The sequence below is a fragment of the Mastomys coucha genome, unplaced genomic scaffold, assembly GCF_008632895.1.
Source record: "Mastomys coucha isolate ucsf_1 unplaced genomic scaffold, UCSF_Mcou_1 pScaffold20, whole genome shotgun sequence".
NCBI lineage: Eukaryota > Metazoa > Chordata > Mammalia > Rodentia > Muridae > Mastomys > Mastomys coucha.
Window position 1 is genome coordinate 66286967 of NW_022196903.1, and position 18272 is coordinate 66305238.

General features: G+C 47.0%; 2 protein-coding genes across 14 annotated transcripts in view; one reads left to right on the forward strand and one right to left on the reverse strand.

Annotated features, from left to right (window-relative positions):
* The window catches only part of Elmod3 (ELMO domain containing 3), a 40387-nt gene extending 31774 nt beyond the window's left edge, over positions 1-8613 (reverse strand). For 2 of the 13 annotated variants that reach the window (XM_031382220.1, XM_031382207.1), the window contains exons 1-3: positions 8298-8510; positions 7710-7834; positions 4746-5020 (exon numbers count right to left, since the gene is read on the reverse strand). In XM_031382220.1, the coding sequence (XP_031238080.1) occupies positions 4746-4799 (54 nt within the window). In that variant the 5' untranslated portion in view covers positions 4800-5020; positions 7710-7834; positions 8298-8510. The other 11 variants (XM_031382218.1, XM_031382213.1, XM_031382212.1 and 8 more) reach the window with 11 other exon arrangements.
* Positions 8614-8644: 31 nt separating this feature from the next.
* Retsat (retinol saturase) lies at positions 8645-17661 on the forward strand. The gene is made up of 11 exons (XM_031382202.1): positions 8645-9000; positions 11156-11338; positions 11639-11880; positions 12811-13012; positions 13821-14018; positions 15002-15121; positions 16112-16250; positions 16510-16619; positions 16699-16865; positions 17023-17182; positions 17416-17661. The coding sequence occupies exons 1-11, from the start codon at positions 8832-8834 to the stop codon at positions 17553-17555; spliced, it is 1830 nt and encodes a 609-aa protein (XP_031238062.1). The 5' UTR covers positions 8645-8831; the 3' UTR covers positions 17556-17661.
* The last annotated feature ends 611 nt before the right edge of the window (positions 17662-18272 follow it).

An 18272-nucleotide genomic window follows, 5' to 3' on the forward strand; every position in this document is an offset into this window, starting at 1 on the left:
CTTGTACTGCAGAAGGATCCTGTGTGTGCCGCGTTGTTCCTGCTGGCGGGAGATAGCGCGGGACAGGTGTGACTGTCCCCACTCACATCACAGAAGCATCTATCCCCACTCACATCACAGGCACAGGTGTGGGCCTAACATGGTAGGGAAAAAAACGTATAAACTAGTAAGTTAAAAACAAAACTAAATCAAAAGCACACATGACGGATAGGAAGGGAGAGTTTCTCTACTGTGTGAGCCCTGGCAGGTCTGAGCACCCCAGTGGCTCCCCGCATATCCTCAAATACTGGAGCAACACACACTGGACTTGCTAGGTGAAGGTGAGGTCATGAGTTTAAGAGGGGTCAGGGGTGGTTCTAGAAAGAGTTAGGGGCAGAAGGAGGAGGCAAATATAATCAAAATATATTGTATATATATATACAATTCTTAAAGGATTAATAAAAATAAATTTGGGAGATGGAGAGATGGCTCAGCGGTTAAGAGCACTAACTGCTCTTCCAAAGGTCCTGAGTTCAAATCCTGCAACCACATGGTGGCTCACAACCATCTGTAATGCGATCTGACCCCCTCTTCTGGGGTGTCTGAAGAAAGCTACAGTGTACTTACATATAATAATAAATAAATCTTAAAAATAAAATAAAATAAAATAAATTTGAAAAACACACAAGATTTTTGTCTCAAAAAAATTAACCAACCATATCTATAAACCAAACAAACAAAACAAACTGGGATTGGTGAGCCACCTTGCAAGCTGAGATAGGAAGATGCTGCCTTGGGGACCAGCCTAGGCTACAAAGCAAGATTGGTCCAACACACACACACATACACACACACACACACACACATACACCAAATAACAACACCAAAAAAACACAAGAAGTCCAGAAGAAACGCCTGATTTACACAAAAGGCAGTATCATTTTAAATAATTCAAGTGTGAAGTATATGTAGACACATGTGTGCCCATCAGAATCTAACCTAAAGCACCTCTCCTCACTTCCCATCTGGCTTTAAGGCAGCGTGTCTAGCCAGGTTAGTGGGGCACCTCAGGGATTCTAGTCTCCACCTCCAGTTCCGCTATAGGGATTACAGGCACAGGCCACCATAGCTGGCTTTACATGTGTTCTGGGGATCCAAATCCATGTCCTCATGTTGCAGAGCAGGCTCTTTACCCTGCTCCCTAGCTCAAAAGCACGTTATTATCTTTAAAACTGTTCTTGTGTGTGTGTGTGTGTGTGTGTGTGTGTGTGTCTGTCGTGTGTGTGCAGGCACTCAAGGAGAAGGAGCAGATCCTTTGGTCACAAGCCTGCTGACATGGGTGCTGGGAAGTGAACTTAGGTTCTCTGGAAGTGCAGCATGTGCTCTTAACTGTTGAGCAATCTTTCCAGCCCCAAGTATTTTTTAAAAAAACATAATATGATGACTATTTTTGGTTGTCGACTTGACTACATCTAGAATTAACTAACACACCTGAGCTGCTGCATACCCCTGTGAGGGATTTTTCCTGATTGGATCATTCGAAATGGGAAGACCACCTTAAATTTGGCCTACACCTCTGCTGGCAGCCTAAAGAAAGGTGGTGAAGAAGGAAGTGTTAGTCCTGCCTGCTGGTCCTCCTCACTTCCACTGGCAAATCCACATTTTTTCCCTCTGGCATTAGAGCCTGTTTTCTTGGGATTCTGGTGTATAGTGAAGACCAGCTAAGACTCACGGACTGAACGACCACTGCATTCTTGGACTTTCTGCTGGACTGGCTGGACCACACCCTGTAAGCCACTCTAATAAGTCTGAGTGTGTGTGTGTGTGTGTGCGCACGTGTATACACTGTATCAGTTCTGTTCTCTAGAGAGACCTGATTAATACATATAAATAAATGGCATATGAACTATTCTGAGATAATGTTTTCAGAGTCAGGTTAACAAAGGTCAAAAAGCATGATAAAAATTATTTTTGATTAGAGGGGTCAAAGGTTACAACTCACCAGATCCTGAAATTTCTAACCTTTGACCTTGCAACAGACATTGTCATCTACAAAATTCAAACTCAAGAACCACACATTCAAGTTATGAGAGAAAGGAAGGAAGGAAGGAAGGAAGAAAGAAAGAAAGAAAAAAAGAAAGAAAGAAAGAAAGAAAGAAAGAAAGAAAGAAAGAAAGAAAGAAAGAGGGAAAATTGCAAGAAAGATGTTCTAAAGTTGTAAATGTTTCCTTAAAAAATGTGGGGTTAAGCCGGGCGGTGGTGGCGCATGCCTTTAAGCCCAGCACTTGGGAGGCAGAGTCAGGCGGATTTCTGAGTTCAAGGCCAGCCTGGTCTACAGAGTGAGTTCCAGGACAGCCAGGGCTACAGAGAAACCCTGTCTCGAAAAACCAAAAAAAAAAAAAAAGTGGGGTTTTGTATTGGGCTGCATGCAAGTCTACCCTTGAGTGTATGTGGCTCACCAGGCTGGACACCTGTCAGTGTTCTTACTTACCAGCCTTTGATAGTAATCTGGAGGCAAGGTCTCACATATTCCAGGCTGTCTCAAGATTTGACCTTGGACTTCTGGTTCTCCTACCTCTACCTCCAGAATGTTAGGTCTATAGGCATTATAGGTCTGTATCCCACAACCACCGTATCATCCATTAGGGACAAGCACACTACAGACTGAGTGACATCCTTGCCCAGATTCCCACCTTGTACACACCCTGAGCCTGCACTGTAGTCTAGTAGACTACAAAGCTGTGTAGACCCACAGCTTCTTCTGAAGAGCCATGTATTTATTTTCCTTCACTGTAGTGCTGTTTCCATGAGCTGAACAAACACTAAATGTTGACCAATGGTGGACTTGAGAACATAAAGTATATCCACTCGGTGAGAGGCAACGCAGCCATTAGGAAGTGCTAGTGTCTGGAGTATTAGGGGCTGCAGAAGGCAGTATACACACACTGCTTCACCTACGGGCTAACTGCATGCCTCCCCCCAGCCCATTTTCCACATGACCTATGGAAATGTGCTTTCCTTTTCTCTGGGTTTAAGAGAGACTAACCCCCACATACACCTCTTTCTTTTATATTTATATAAAATATACTTTATGTTTATTTTCACCACTATTATTTGTTTTGAATCATTGTTCCATTACGTAGCCCTGGCTCTTATAACATGTGCTGAGGACATGTGTCCCCTTGCCTCTTCCTCCTTTTTAGTGCTAAGGTGACAGAGGTGTTCCCTTATGTCTGGTAAGGTGGAGAAATTTCAGGCCAGACCCACGTCCCCGCAGCCTACTAATTGACCTTGCCATTCCTCTCTAGCCCCCTCTTTAAGTCTTCCAAAGCCCTTGCATGCAACCCAAGTTTCCCTGCAAAGGGCAATTCGGGGACATGCCTTTGATGTTTTCCATAGGCAACAGCATAGTGCAAGATACAGAATATAGCTACAATTTTTTTTTTTAAGTGAAATTTTGTCTCAGTAATATGTGGTGATTCCTGGTGTTATATATAAAGAACACTTCATCCTTCTCTGTCTACATGTCAGTCCCCTTCCAGAGACTTCCCTTTAGAAGAAAGAACAGCTTGTCCTTTTCTGAGCATGGGATCTCCCTGGAGAGCCCAGCAAATGCTTTGTCTGTATTCTGGCCCTGGAATCCCATTTCTGGCCAGCAAAGATGGAGGGGAAGGTCCAGAATGTGGGGCTAGCTGCCAGGCTCATGTGGACTTACAGTGTGACTGTGCTGAACAGGGGGCCTTGGGGTGGTGGTCAGTGTGCTGCTTGGCTGTTAGTCAACATGACACAAAATAGAGCCCTCTTTGAAGAGGACCCTCCACTGAGAAGATGCCTCTGTCATGCTGACCTTTAGACAAGGCTGTTGTTCTCCTTGTTGTTTTGAGACAGGATCTCACTTTGTATCCCTCGCTGGACTAGAGTTCACCACCTGGCTTCTGAGTGCTGGGATGAAGTACGTGTGCCACCCTGCCTGGCTGAAACTTTCTTGACTAACAACTGATGAGGGAGGGCCCAGCCACCGTGGGCAGTGCCTGGTCGGGTGGTCCAGGGAGATAGAAGGAAGCAGGCTGAATGTGAGCCTGAGGAGCAAGTCAGTAAGCAGTGCTCCTCCATGGCTCTGTTTCAGCTCCAGCCTCCAGATTCTTTCCCTAAGTTCCCAGAGGAATGGACTGTAAGCTGTGAGATGAGATAAACCCTTTCCTCCCCAAGCTGCTTTTGGTCATTGTGTTTATCACAGAGCAACTGAAAGCTAAGTAAGACAGTCTGCCAAAGCCAGTGGTGGACAGGGAGTTAAGTGGTGAGTCCATGCCATACTGATTTCTTGGGGAATTTCAGATGCTGCCTCCCTCCCCGAGCCCAGCAAAAGGAATCGTGGTTCCCTGAGCTACTCGGAGAACAAGGTGCCACCTGCAGGTGGATGAGGCTTCTGTTCTGAGCAGGGTCTCTGTAGCTCAGGCTGACGTAGAACTCATCATGTAGCTGGGGATGAGCTTGAATTCCTTATCCTTTTGTCTCTACCTTTCAAGTGTTAGGATCACAGGTGTCCCACCTAGACACTCCTGCCTCTGTTCTGTCTGTCTGTCTCATCCTGGAGATGGAACCTACAGCCAATGGCTCACTGCTGATCTATACTTTCAGCCCAGAATCTCCCACAACAAAGATACAGGATCATTTCCCCACAATATTTCTAAAACTCCACAGTCTCTGTCTCATTGACAGTACATCCCAAGCCAGCACCTTCTTCTTTCCCAAGCAGGCGCACTTACCTGTCCATCTCGAAATTCTTTCCCGGTAAGGAAAGAGCAAGATGTTTCACTCATGACTCAAGTTCAGGTGAGCCTCGTCCTCGGGCTCTGAAAGGGGTTTGCTGCAACAGTCTGTGGCCCGAAGCCACCAGGAGAGACAAGCGCTCTGCTTTCACCTTCCTTCTTGGCAGTCATTCAGGCTCCAAGTAAGAAAACAGTCCCTCTGTGCCATCACCAAGGTGCAGAAGGTTTCTGTGAGTCCTGAAAGGAGCCCCTGGGAACCATGGAGCCTCAGTCTGGAAAAACAGAAATGGGGTAGTGGGGGCTGGCTTCATCATCCAGTCATGCCTCTCTCTGTTCAACAGGCAAAAGACTTTTAAAATCTTTAAGCAACTGTGAATTAATTCTAAATAAATAAGATACCTAGCCAGATGTCTACTGTTTACTGCACACACCATGGGACTGGAGGGACCATACAGAGGTCTGAGGGTGGGGTGGATTGTCAGTGTCTAGAAAACAGTGGCACTGCTTTATGAAGTGGAGTCTGTTTCTGGCCATGACATCACTGAGGCCTCGCTGGCTTACTGGGGGTAAGACTGACTGGTGGTTGCATTGGCTTTGTTCAGACCCTAGACACGGGTGGAGCTGTGGTTCTTATAATATTGGACCTGTTTCCTAGAATGATAGAAAAACTCACAATGCAAGATGATGTCCTAACCTTGCCAAGCCAAACTGGTCAACTCTGTGTGTGAGAAACTGTGTGTATGTTCGTGCAATTATGGTGCAGTACTGGTGCTGGGGATCAAATCCAGGTCTTCATGCATGCCAGGTGAATATTCTACCACTGAGCTACATCTCCAGATCAGCTCTTGTATGTGTACATGTATGTGTGTGTGTTCAGGGTTCATGTGTGTACAGGTGTACACACGTACGTGAGAACGGGTAAAGAGGACAATGTTATCTGTTGTTCCTCAGGCTCTGTTCACCTTAATTTTTTGAGACAGGATCTCTTTTATTTCCCTGGAACCCAATGAGCAAGTTGGGATGGCCAGCCAATGAGCTTTAGAGATCTGCCCATATCCACCTTCCTAATGCTGGGGATTACAAGTATGTGCTACCACACCCAATTTTTAAAAACAAAACAAAACATTATTTTCATTCACGTACTCATGTGTATGTGTCTGCCATGTATATGCAGATGTCCATAAGAGCTGGAGTTACAGATGGTTGTGAGCTGCCATGTGGGTGCTGAGAACCAAATCCTGGTCCTCTGCAAGGGCAACAAATGCTCTTAACTGAGCATCTCTTTAACCCCCCCCAACCTCCATCCTTCCCTTCCTCTCTCCCCTCCTTTCTCTCTCCCTCCATCCCTTCCCTTCCTCTCTTTCTCGATAAGGACACAGATATACAGAAAAGGTATTATAGATGTTGTTCAGCCTGGCCTCATAGTTGCTATGTGGCTGCGGCTTGCTTCTACTTCTCAAGGGTGGAGACAAAAGCTAGGCACACTAGCCCTGTCCTGTCATCTCACGATGCCTGCCTCAGGAAAAGGGCTGGACAAAGATCCTATCATATCAAAAGTCTGTGTCACAAGGAGACAACCTTATCATGAACGAGTGTCTCTAGGTCTTAGGGGGAGGGATTGATGTGTGAGAATCAAAACAAAACGCAAGGCCTGGGATACAGATCAGAGGTAAAGCTATTGCTTGCCACATGTGACATCTGGGTTCAGTCCCCACAACTGGAAAAAAGCAAACATCAGAGATCATCCTCAACATGCTGATGTATGCCCCCATGAATGAATGCCCAGATTCCTAGAAATCTGGAAGCAGAGGCAGAAGAATCACTGTATATTTGACAGCAGCCTGATCTACATAGAGTTCCAGACCAGTTGAGACTACAAAGCAAGACTTTGTCTCAAAAAAAAAAAAAAAAAAACCCAAAAAAACAAAAAACAAAGGCAGGTGAAATGGCTCAGTGGGTCGAGGTGCTTCCCAGCAAGCTTGATGACCTGAGTTCAGTCCCCAGGGGGATCTAGGAGATTGGTAGAAGGAAAGAAGCAATTGTCTTCTGACCTCCACACATGCACCGTGGCACATACCACTCCACTCAACCACCCCCTAAACAAATAAAATAAAAAACAAAAACCACAGGGGCTGGGAAGATGACTCAGTGGGCATAAGAGCTTGCTTCAGGGTAAGAACCTGAGTTTGAGCTGGGCAGTGGTGGCGCATGCCTTTAGGCCCAGCACTTGGGAGGCAGAGGCAGGCAGATTTCTGAGTTCAAGACCAGCCTGGTCTACAGAGTGAGTTCCAGGACAGCCAGCCAGGGCTATTCAGAGAAACCCTGTCTCGAAAAGCCAAAAAAAAAAAAAAAAAAAAAAAAAAGAACCTGAGTTTGGTTCCCTAGCATTCTGGTAGATGAAGACAAAAGGGTTGCTGGTTGCTGGGCCTACTTTCTCAGTCAGTCAAAGACCCAACTTCAGAGGTATAAGGCACAGAGTGACAGAATAGGGCAATTTACAGTCCCTCTGGTCTTTCTGTTCCTACATGGGCATGCATACTCACATCCACACACCAAAGAGTCAGTGTGGAAAGACTGGGATTCTAACTTAGTGGCAGGAAACGAGGCTCAACCTTAATACTGAGGTGGGAAATGTGAGTGGATGATTCTCACACAACTGACAATCATACTTCACAGACTTAGAGGACTAAGACAGTGGGGAGGCCTCTCCATGGAGTCAGTCCTCCACTAGGGGAATATGATTTACATTCCCCAAGGACAGACTGCCAGTAACAAACAAGCTTTCACACTAGACACCTGGCTGCCTGTGATCTAGAAAGGATGGTGGCAATATCTTACCCGAGACACCCTAGGAACTAGCTTTCTCCCTCTGGAACCTCAGCATCTTCTTCTCTTTTCTTTCCTTCCATCTTGGCCTAAATGACAGCATAGGAGAACACACACACACACACATCAGCTAACCTGGCAGGGTAACAGGTAGGTATGAGAAAGTCTTGGGAAGGCTTTCCTGTAACTGTGTGGGAAAACGAACCAAGTAGCACACAAGCATGACCTGCTTCACATACCGGACTGGAGTACAGCTGGGCCTGAAATATGGACAAAATACTCAAAGTTATAAAGTCATTTGTCCTGACAGTGGGCACTTGAGGTAATGGGCCTCCTATACAAACAAATCCCTTTTAAGTCAAGTAGGCATTTCAGACCTACTTTCCTCAAAGGGCAACATCAAGACGGTAGGATATCTAGACTGCTGGAGCTTAAACCCTGTGGAGAGCTTATTTAGATGCTGGTTCGTCCTTAAATGCAAATGCACACACAGTTAAGATGATCCTTGACTTAGTCTTTCTTGAGGGTTGTTCCTAGGTGGCTTGTACTTTGAGACCCCCGAAAGAGTGGTTAAGATTAGGGAATCGAGCTAGGGATAATATCGGGGACCCGGGTGCGGCTGCCAGTCCTGGGGCAGTGAGTGCCTGGAGAGCTCCTGCACAGGTCTCGACAACTCATCGAGATACCCAGACAGAAGCTGTATGGGGACAGAAACTTGCTCACTGCTTGGAAGGGGAGAAGGGAGGAAAGCAATGAATTGCCTCCGAGGTTTCGGCAAATCCATCACAGAACAGGCACCAGAACCCAGGTCTTCTCTGCCTCCTAGACGGGATCTCTCTCAGACCTGCAACTTTCAACCTTGTGTGGCCCCGCGGTCACCATTTCCACCCGACATCGTCCCCCTCACCTCCCTCACCACCCCAACCCCCACCCCTGGCTCACCGGACGCGTCTCCAGCGTTCCGGTGTGTGTGTGGGGGTGGGGGGGTCCCACATCCTCTCATCGCGCAGGCGTGCAGTGTCGCCTGTCTCGCGCTAGAACTACATTTCCCACTAGGCAATTGAAATCCTGCGCCGCAGAGGTCATACGGAGATCGAGGATGGACAATCTTCATCACTTTTGCGCGGGTGTGAGTCAAAATGCCTCGGCCCTTCCTCGTCTGGTTTTCCTCTGAGGACAAACTAGAGGGGCGGAGCCTCAGCTATAAAAACCGAGCTCAGAGAGAAAGGACTCAGTCTTCCGAGCCCTGGCGGCAACATGTGGATCACTGCTCTGCTGCTGGCCGTGCTGCTGCTGGTGGTCCTCCACAGGTTTTATGCGGGCCTCTTCGCTAGAAGTTCTCCGAACCCCTTCGCCGAGGATGTCAAGCGGCCCCCTAAACCCCTGGTGACCGACAAGGAGGCTAGGAAGAAAGTTCTTAAACAAGGTCAGCTGGAGGGACTGTGGGTTTCAGGACTGCTCTCGGGCCTTCTGCTCATGCAGGGCACGGGCCTCTGTCTCACCAGTTAGTAAAGTGCTGGGAAAACTTACTTGCACACGAAGGTTCCGTGTTTTAGTGTTCTTTGCTTCTGAAAGGGTGCAGGCATTACCCTTGGCACGCCAAGATGTTGGCACAACCTAGTTCCAGTCCCGCCAGTTGGAATCTGTTTAGCTCACGGCTTACACAGAATAGGAGACCTTTCCCCTACTTGGCTCTAGAGCCAACTTTTTCCTATACTGTGTGCATGCTCCGGGACGTAGGGAAGCAGTACAGAAAGTTTTTCCAACTAACGGTTTGACAGGCAAAATGTAGTCCCAGTTCATAGTGAAGCCTGATTTCAAAACTTCGGAATTTCACTACTGGTTAGGGATAAGAACTACACTCTCCGATCAACCCGCCATCTTTAAAATATGTGTGGAATACCTCCAACGTTTATGTTTTTGAGACAGGTCTCACTTTTGCACTGGTGCTGGCTTCGAACTCACTTTGCAGCCCAGGCTCAAACCCGGAGCAGTCCTCTTCTTCTGTCACCAGCATGATGAGATTACAAGCATGTACCAACATGTCTGGCTTTCAACGTTTTAAGGAAGTGTTGGAGCTGGGCATAGTGGTGCAACAATTTAATTCCAGCCTGGACTACAGGAGACCCTATCTAAACACACACACAACAAACCCCCAAACAACCAAAACCCCCGAATGCAAAACTTTCAGAAAACAAACAAGGATCACCTCTTTGACCTCCAGGAGTCTGACTCGTAAATTTTAGTTAGGCTAGCCTCAACTGCACTATTTATTGGGGAACTGACTTTGAACCTTGTGCCTCTACTCCCTGAGAGATGTAACACCCAGTTATTTTATTATTCTTATTGTTTGTGGATTGGGGGAGAGGCAGGCCTAGGCTAGCTTATAACTTGCTATATAGGCCAGTCGTGCCTCAAATTCACAGTGATTCTCCAGTCATCATCAGCAAGATTACAGATAGTGGGATTACAGATGTGAGCCACCATGGCTTGGATGGTGATTTTTTTTTTTTTTAATTTATTTTTTTAGTTGTTTGAGACAGTGTCTCTATAGTTTTGGATTTCCTGGAACTTGCCATTGCTATATAGGCCAGGCTGGCCTTGAACTCACTGAGATCCTCCCGTCTCTGCCTCCTGAGTGCTAAGACTAAAGCTGTGAACCCCTACACTCGGCCTTGGGCAATGATTTTTAATGAGCAGATTTACTGGACATAGTGGCACATTCCTGTGATCCCAGTGCTGGGGAGGAAAAGGCAGGTGGATCTCTATGTAGGGAGTTCCTGCCCAGTTAGGGCTACATATGTAGTGAAACTGTGTCTCTTAAAAAGCCCATGGAAGTGAGTAAATAAAGAAGGAAAGGGAAAAAGACTGGGAGAAAACAACAAAAGCCAGGTCTTGTGTTGACCGTGCCTTCCAGTTTGCTTCTCTTAGGTTCCTGGCACAGCAGCCTTCCTCCTTTCCTGAGGCTGGTGCTGTGACTTCTGAGCAGCTCTGCCTGCTCCACCTCCGCTGGCATTCATAGACCTTGCTTCTTCCAAAGAAACCCAGTTTCCTGAGCCACCAGCACCCCCAGCCCCCACCCGGCGCCTTATTGCATTTTCTTTCCTTGCTTGTATTCACAGAAGTGTCCGTACCGAGGTTACAGACCTGTACTGTTGCCATCTTTCTGGTTTTGTTCTACAATAGTTAGCTGATTCCTACTTTCTTTGAAAGGTATCAAATCCCTCAAGTATCTAGGAGGGGTTAAGACTCATCACTGTTTAATCTACCTGCCTGGTCCGAGGTATTCCCTGGTAGGATGTTTTGAGACATCTTGGTAAACTACGCTCGAGGGGAGGTCTGTCTCTCTTCCCTCTTATTTTGAGGCTGGGTCTAATGAGCCAGGCTGGCCTCCTGTGGGATGACCTTGGACTCCTAATCCACCTTTCAAGTGCTGGGATCACAGGAGTACACCACCATGCCCAGCTGCCTTAGAGACTTCTTACAGAGTACAAGCTAGAGAAGTGCCCCCTGGCTTCTCTTACTTCACTTTCCTGCCCTTGTCTGAGAAGCCCATCCTCTCTGTCTTCTCCCTTCTACAGCTTTCTCAGTCAGTCGAGTACCAGAGAAGCTGGATGCAGTGGTGATTGGCAGCGGCATTGGAGGACTGGCCTCAGCTGTGATTCTAGCTAAAGCTGGCAAGAGAGTCCTTGTGCTGGAACAACATACCAAGGCGGGTGGCTGTTGTCATACCTTTGGGGAAAATGGCCTTGAATTTGACACTGGTAAGGCTTTCGTGGAAAAGGGTTGTCTTTAGGTGTCTAGGAACACACATTCTTGAGTGATATGGGGGCATTTCAATATTTTGGAGGTCCCAACTCCTCTCTGGGCACCTCTATTTCTGTCTGATGGCCTAGTTATTGGGCAAGCATTGGGTGGTATATGTTCTGGATTGTTTCCTATAGAAAGGGTGGGCAACCCTCTCTGGACATGAACATAGCTAAGCAGAGCAACCTTTTCCTTACTTGGCATATTTCCAGGGCCCAATCCCTTTTATATCTCCTTTTCTTTACACCTCCTAACAGGAATTCATTATATTGGACGCATGCGAGAGGGCAACATGGGCCGTTTTATCTTGGACCAGATCACTGAAGGGCAACTGGATTGGGCTCCCATGGCCTCCCCTTTTGACTTGATGATACTAGAAGGGCCCAATGGTCGAAAGGAGTTCCCCATGTATAGTGGGAGGAAAGAATACATCCAGGGACTTAAGGAGAAGTTCCCCAAAGAAGAAGCTGTCATTGACAAGTACATGGAGTTGGTTAAGGTAGTATGCACCATGATCAGCATCCCTAGTTGATTTCCAACAAGATTGGCCTTTTCGTTAGTGAAGAAATTAGTGGGGTTGGGGGAGAGGGCTGAGTTGGGGAGGCAGGAAGGAATAGTCATATCTGTCCTGGTTCCAGTGTACGCTTGTGTATGCTTGTGCCTTGCCTGGCTTCCCAGCTGCTATCTTCACTCTGGCCTCTAGATGGTACCCTTGGTAAGTCAGGCTTTGAGGAGTTAGATGTCTTCTGAGATGAGCCAGACTTTTTGTATATTTGAAGTAGAGTCTCACAATGCTGCACCCTGGCTGGTCTGGAACTCAACAGAGATCCACCTGCTTCTGCTGAGCATATGAAATCACACCTGGTTTCTGGACTGGGATGATTGGAAGGAATGTGAATGCTGAGGATATGGCTTAGGCTTAGCACATATAACTCTGAATTAGATCCCAAGCACCCTATAAATTGCATATGATAGTGTAGCCTATAATCCCAATATTAGGGAGGTAGAAGCAGGAGGTTCAGGACTTCAAGGTCATTGGAATATTCAGAACTCTCTCTAAATATATAAAAAAATAATACTTTTTGGAGCAGGAAATGGAAGAGCAAATAGTCTCATTTGAGTGTGAAGAATGAGAAAAACTCAGGGCCCATTTTGCTGTTATTGTTTTGTAGTGAGGGAAGATAGTCTTCCAATATAGTCCTGGCTTGTATGTCAGTGTATAACTCTGCTTGCCTTTGAACTCATGGCAATCCTCCTGCCTAAGCATCTCAAACTGTTGGGATCACAGGTCGGAGCCATACCTGCCTGAATTAAAAATTTCCAAGTCCAAAAATCCTGAGTAAGTATTGCTGGGCCTGCAGCCAGTGCTGGCTGCTGCAGTGGTGTCTAGGCTCCAGCGCTGAGACTCACTTTACCTTTTCTTCCCCAGGTAGTGTCCCGTGGAGTCTCTCATGCCATCCTACTCAAGTTCCTCCCATTGCCCCTGACTCAGCTCCTCAGCAAGTTTGGGCTACTGACTCGTTTTTCTCCATTCTGCCGAGCGTCTACTCAGAGCCTAGCTGAAGTCCTGCAGCAGCTTGGGGCTTCCCCTGAGCTCCAGGCCGTTCTCAGCTACATTTTCCCTACTTACGGTGGGTGCCTACTAGCCCAGGCTTTTCTAAGCTACTGCTCTCCCAGCTTTGGTCTTTCTTTCCCATCTCTCTAACTGAAACAAGCCAGAATAGACCCCAGGCCTGCAGGAGTTTGTGGATAAGGGCTGAGAAGTCTGACACCTGTTGGACTCTGGTAGAAATTATTATTTACTTTCTGGAATATATCTTTTCTTCTTCTCCTCTTTTGTTTTCCTCTTCCTTTTTGAAGACAAGGTCTTCCAGGTAAGGGCTGAACTCTTATAGTTGAGCATGCCTTTAAATTCCTGATCCTTCTGCCTCCACCTTCCTAGTGCTAGGATTACAGGTATGTGCCGCCATGTCTGGTGTATGTGCTGCTGGAGATCAAGTCCAGGCTTTCATTCGTGTTAGAGCATTTCGTGTTAGAGCATTCAGCTAATCGAGTCCACCCAAGTTGCATTTTCTCCCCATCCCCCACACCTCTGACTTTGTTCAGGTTGGTCTGGATCTCTCTGTAGCCCAGTACGGTTTTGAATCAATGATCAAACTGTTTAGCCTTTTTGAGTGTGAGATTGTAGGCATGTACTATCACACTGCCCAAGGTCAATTTTTCTGTTAAGCCAAGAGTGTCAGTGACTTCCTTGGTCTTAGAAGCATAATGGTTTTCAGGGAGTACATTTATATTCCACTAAGCTCATTATCAACCCTGGGCCTTTGGGAACATTCGGATCCTAGGATGGACTCATGTGGTCCTTCACAGGAAGCCCTGTTTCTTCCTGAATGGTGCCAAGTGACCACTCTTGCTCATCTTTTCTTCTTTATTCTGTAGGAGTAACCCCCAGCCATACCACCTTTTCCTTGCACGCTCTGCTGGTTGACCACTACATACAAGGAGCGTATTACCCCCGAGGGGGTTCCAGTGAGATCGCCTTCCATACCATCCCTTTGATTCAGCGGGCCGGGGGTGCTGTCCTTACTAGGGCTACTGTACAGAGTGTGCTGCTGGACTCAGCTGGAAGAGCATGTGGTAAGAGATCTGCACTGAGCTGTTGGGTCAGTGGGCTGGAGTGGAAGGCAGCCTATTTATGCAAGGTAAGAGGCTGGAATCTGAGAGAGCTCAGTGGATAAATGTTCTAGTCACTAAACCTGATGACCTAAATTTGATCCTCACAGCCTACATGGTGGAAGGAGAGAACTAACTCTAGCAAGTTGTCCTCTGACCTCCACACATGGGCTGTAGCACTCCTACCCCGCACAAAATAACGGAATCCTACAATTCTTACAAAAGGTCAGGTTTGGCATAATGGTTCTGTGAGTGGCCAGAGATGAGGTTGGGACACACATACAGTACATCACAGAAACTTTGGTGTTTCATGAAGGTTATCTGGGGAGTATTGTGGATGTGGAACTTAGCAGCAGTGAAGGGGGGCTGGGACCCCATAGAACCAGTGTTCTTGGGATGGCAGGACATGGCTAAAGTCCAAATGTTTGGGTAGGAAGAGCTAGAGAAGGTAGCACAGAAGCATTTGAGGCAAAGGCTAAGTGACTTTGCAGTGTGCCTGGGGCCTGCTTTGGCTGGAGGGACTTCTAGGTCTGAGAAAACAGAGCCTATCCTAGAAGACATCTGGATAGTGTGGCTATAGACAGAACTAATATTTTGAGGCAGGATTCCATGTGGTCCAGGCTAGCCTCAAACTCACTAGCTAGCTGAGGCTGTCTTTAGAATTCCTGATTATCCTGCTTCTGCCTCCTAAATACTAGGATTACAGGAATATATCATCATGCCGTGACTACAAGCTAATGCTTTGAGAGAAATGTATTTCACACTTTCCTGGATTTTGTTTGTTTTACGGTGGGTAGGGGTGCATGGAACCTAGGGCTTCATACATGTTAGACAAGCTTAGTATAACTGAGCTATATTCCTAGCCCTTGAGAGATCTAGAGAAGGGTATAGGTCTTTTTTGTTTCCACAGAGCTCACAGAAGCTCAGCCAAATTCTTGTGCCTGCAGGTGTCAGCGTGAAAAAGGGACAAGAGCTGGTGAACATCTATTGCCCAATTGTCATCTCCAATGCAGGAATGTTTAATACCTATCAGCACTTGTTGCCAGAGACTGTCCGCTATCTGCCAGGTAAAAGACTGTTCTTCTGAACTAATATTTCATCTGTGGAGCTTATAAGCCCAGCCTGGGTGAGCTCCCCTCTTCTTGGGCAGCCCTCTAGCTGTCCATCTCTGGTTTGTGTTATCAGAAACATAACATTTATATTTGGGGAACCTAGGACTACAGGGGAAGAGGAGCCCTTCACAGAGGCAGTGGCAGAGCTCTGAGGACTCTGTTTTGTCAGATGCAAATGTCTACTGTGTACTTCTGGACTGGGAAACAAAATCCTATATATTTGCTTTCCTTTGCCAGAGAAACTAGGGCTTTAATAGAAAAGACTCAGTTAAATGGCAGACAAAGGCTAGGGATGAAGTTCAGTTGGTTAGAGTGCTTGCATCAGCCTTGGATTTACCTAGAACCAGGTAAGACAACTGTAGTGGATTTGGCTGTAATCCTAGCACTCTGGAGGTGGCTGCAGGAAGATAAGAAATTCAAGGTCACCCTTGGCTACAGGAGACTCTGCCTCAACAAACAAAGGTCATCGAGATGGCTCAGAGTGTAAAAAGTCCTTGCTGCTAAATCCCCAGAGTAGGAGAAGACAGTTGTCTTCTGGCTTCTTGCATATCCAGACATGCCATTATCCATAAACATCTATAATTAAAGACAAATTTAAAGGTATAAAGAGGAGGGTTGAAATGGCCTAATTGTCCAGAGGTGCTGTGAGTTAGCTCTGCTCTGAATCAGCAGGAAGCCAGCACCTAGGACTAAGGGGACATGGAGCAGAGGTGGTAGAGTTGGAAGGAATTTGAGGCTACATCTCACATAGCCAGGAAGAGACTTAAGAGCAGGTCCCTGACAGGATCCTATAGAAATAGTTATAAAAATGGCCAGGTCTCTATCCTGGCTGGCAGCTGAGGACCAAGCTGCAGATCAGAAAAGGGAACATTCTGAGGCTATCCTGGCAGGGAGTGGTTGTCTGGCCATAACTCCTGCAAAGCAATCCTCACTGGCTCTCTGCAGATGTGAAGAAGCAGCTGGCGATGGTGAGGCCTGGTTTGAGCATGCTCTCAATTTTCATCTGTCTGAAAGGCACCAAGGAAGACCTGAAGCTTCAGTCTACCAACTACTATGTTTATTTTGACACAGACATGGACAAAGCGTAAGATGTGAGGGGGTGGGGCCTCATCCCACAAGACCCTGCTTCAACTCTTGATTCAGTTCTAGGAATAAGAAGGATGTGTGTTGAAGGAAGAGGTGTAGTCTCCAATGGACTCCTAGAAAGGCTTTCAACACCAAAGCCGTGCTGATTTCCCCCCTGTGGAAAATCCCTGGAGATGAAGCATTGGTTGGGTAGTGCTGGTGGCTTTGAGGAAAAAGGTCTAGAGATTTGGCAGTCACACCCCCTCCCTCATCCACAGGATGGAACGCTATGTCTCTATGCCCAAGGAAAAGGCTCCAGAACATATTCCCCTTCTCTTCATTGCTTTCCCTTCAAGCAAGGATCCAACCTGGGAGGACCGATTCCCAGGTAGGGCTTGAAGTTCAGGGAAGTTGGGTGTAGGGCAAGGCAGGGCCAAACAGCAATAACATGGCCTTATACCTTGCAGACCGATCCACGATGACTGTGCTGGTACCCATGGCCTTTGAATGGTTTGAGGAGTGGCAGGAGGAGCCGAAGGGCAAGCGGGGTATTGACTATGAGACCCTCAAAAATGCCTTCCTGGAAGCCTCTATGTCGGTGATCATGAAACTATTCCCACAGCTGGAGGGCAAGGTAGGGGCTGACATACAGTGCTGGAGGTGACAATACATCCCTTAACTGTCTTTTCTTAGGTATAGGGATAAAGCCTAAAGTAACAAGAGTCCCAAGGAAGGATCAGGCCTTTGCAAGTTCCCTTGTTTACCCTTGCCCTGACCTTTTGCTTCCTCAGGTGGAGAGTGTGACTGGAGGATCCCCACTGACCAACCAGTACTATCTGGCTGCACCTCGAGGAGCTACCTATGGGGCTGACCATGACCTGGCTCGTCTGCATCCTCATGCAATGGCTTCCATAAGAGCCCAAACTCCCATCCCTAACCTCTACCTGACAGGTAAACTGCCTCACTTTGCAAGAATCTGGGCTTCCCTGGTATAGGCTTTTGTTCTCATCCTCAAGCCTATATACCTCAGGGAACTGGGCTGCCTTGACTGGCTATTGTCCTGGGTTCTATCTGAGGCTGTCTCTCTTTGGGTGGCCTTGATATGGAGGAATGAACACAAGAGCCCTTGTTACTCCCATCCTCATAGGGGTAGACATTCATGGGTTACTGCATTTGCTTTCTAGGCCAAGATATCTTCACCTGTGGGCTGATAGGAGCCCTGCAGGGGGCCTTGCTGTGCAGCAGTGCCATCCTGAAACGGAACTTGTACTCAGATCTGCAGGCCCTTGGCTCAAAGGTCAGGGCACAAAAGAAGAAGATGTAGTCTGTTCAGAGAAGAGCCAGAGGAATGGCACCTCCCCAACTTCTTAGGTTATCCTCCTACAGCAATTCCTTGCACATATAAACAAAAACCATTTTGTTTCTGATAATTGTTGTAAATCAAGAGTTCTTTATCTTGCTTTCTACTTAAGACCTAGTGTGGGCTACATAGCCTTAATGTCTCATGAAGAATGCTCCTATGCGTTTCCTACATCCAACTCCAAGCTAGGGTCAGGCACACAGAATATCTGAGGATGCTGGCTACTGGAATAGGTTAGTTCAGTCCTACCCTGAAGCTTTTTGCTCCTCCTTACTATAGTGTTGTGCTGCTCTGTACTGTTAAGGGGAAAGGATGACTAGTGTGGGCTTGGAGTAGCAACTCTCAAAGTGCCAGACCCAAGAAAACCTCAGCTTTAAGTTTTATCCTGCTAGAAGCGGGCTAAAGGAACACACCAAAAGATACCACTGCCAATGAAATGTCTTAATACACTAGCCAGCTGAGATTCTCTAGTCAAGACTCGAGAATGGCTAGGCTGGCAGCAAGAGAATGGGAGCAGAGACATGGGCTCCAAAGAGGAAGTCTAATGTGTACAAAGCCTAGAGATGGCATTTGTAGTTGCTGGCACATATTAAAACTGAGTTATTAGGCTGGGTAACGGTGGCACAAGCCTTTAATCCCAGCACTCAGAAGGCAGAGGCAGACAGATCTCTGAATTTGAAG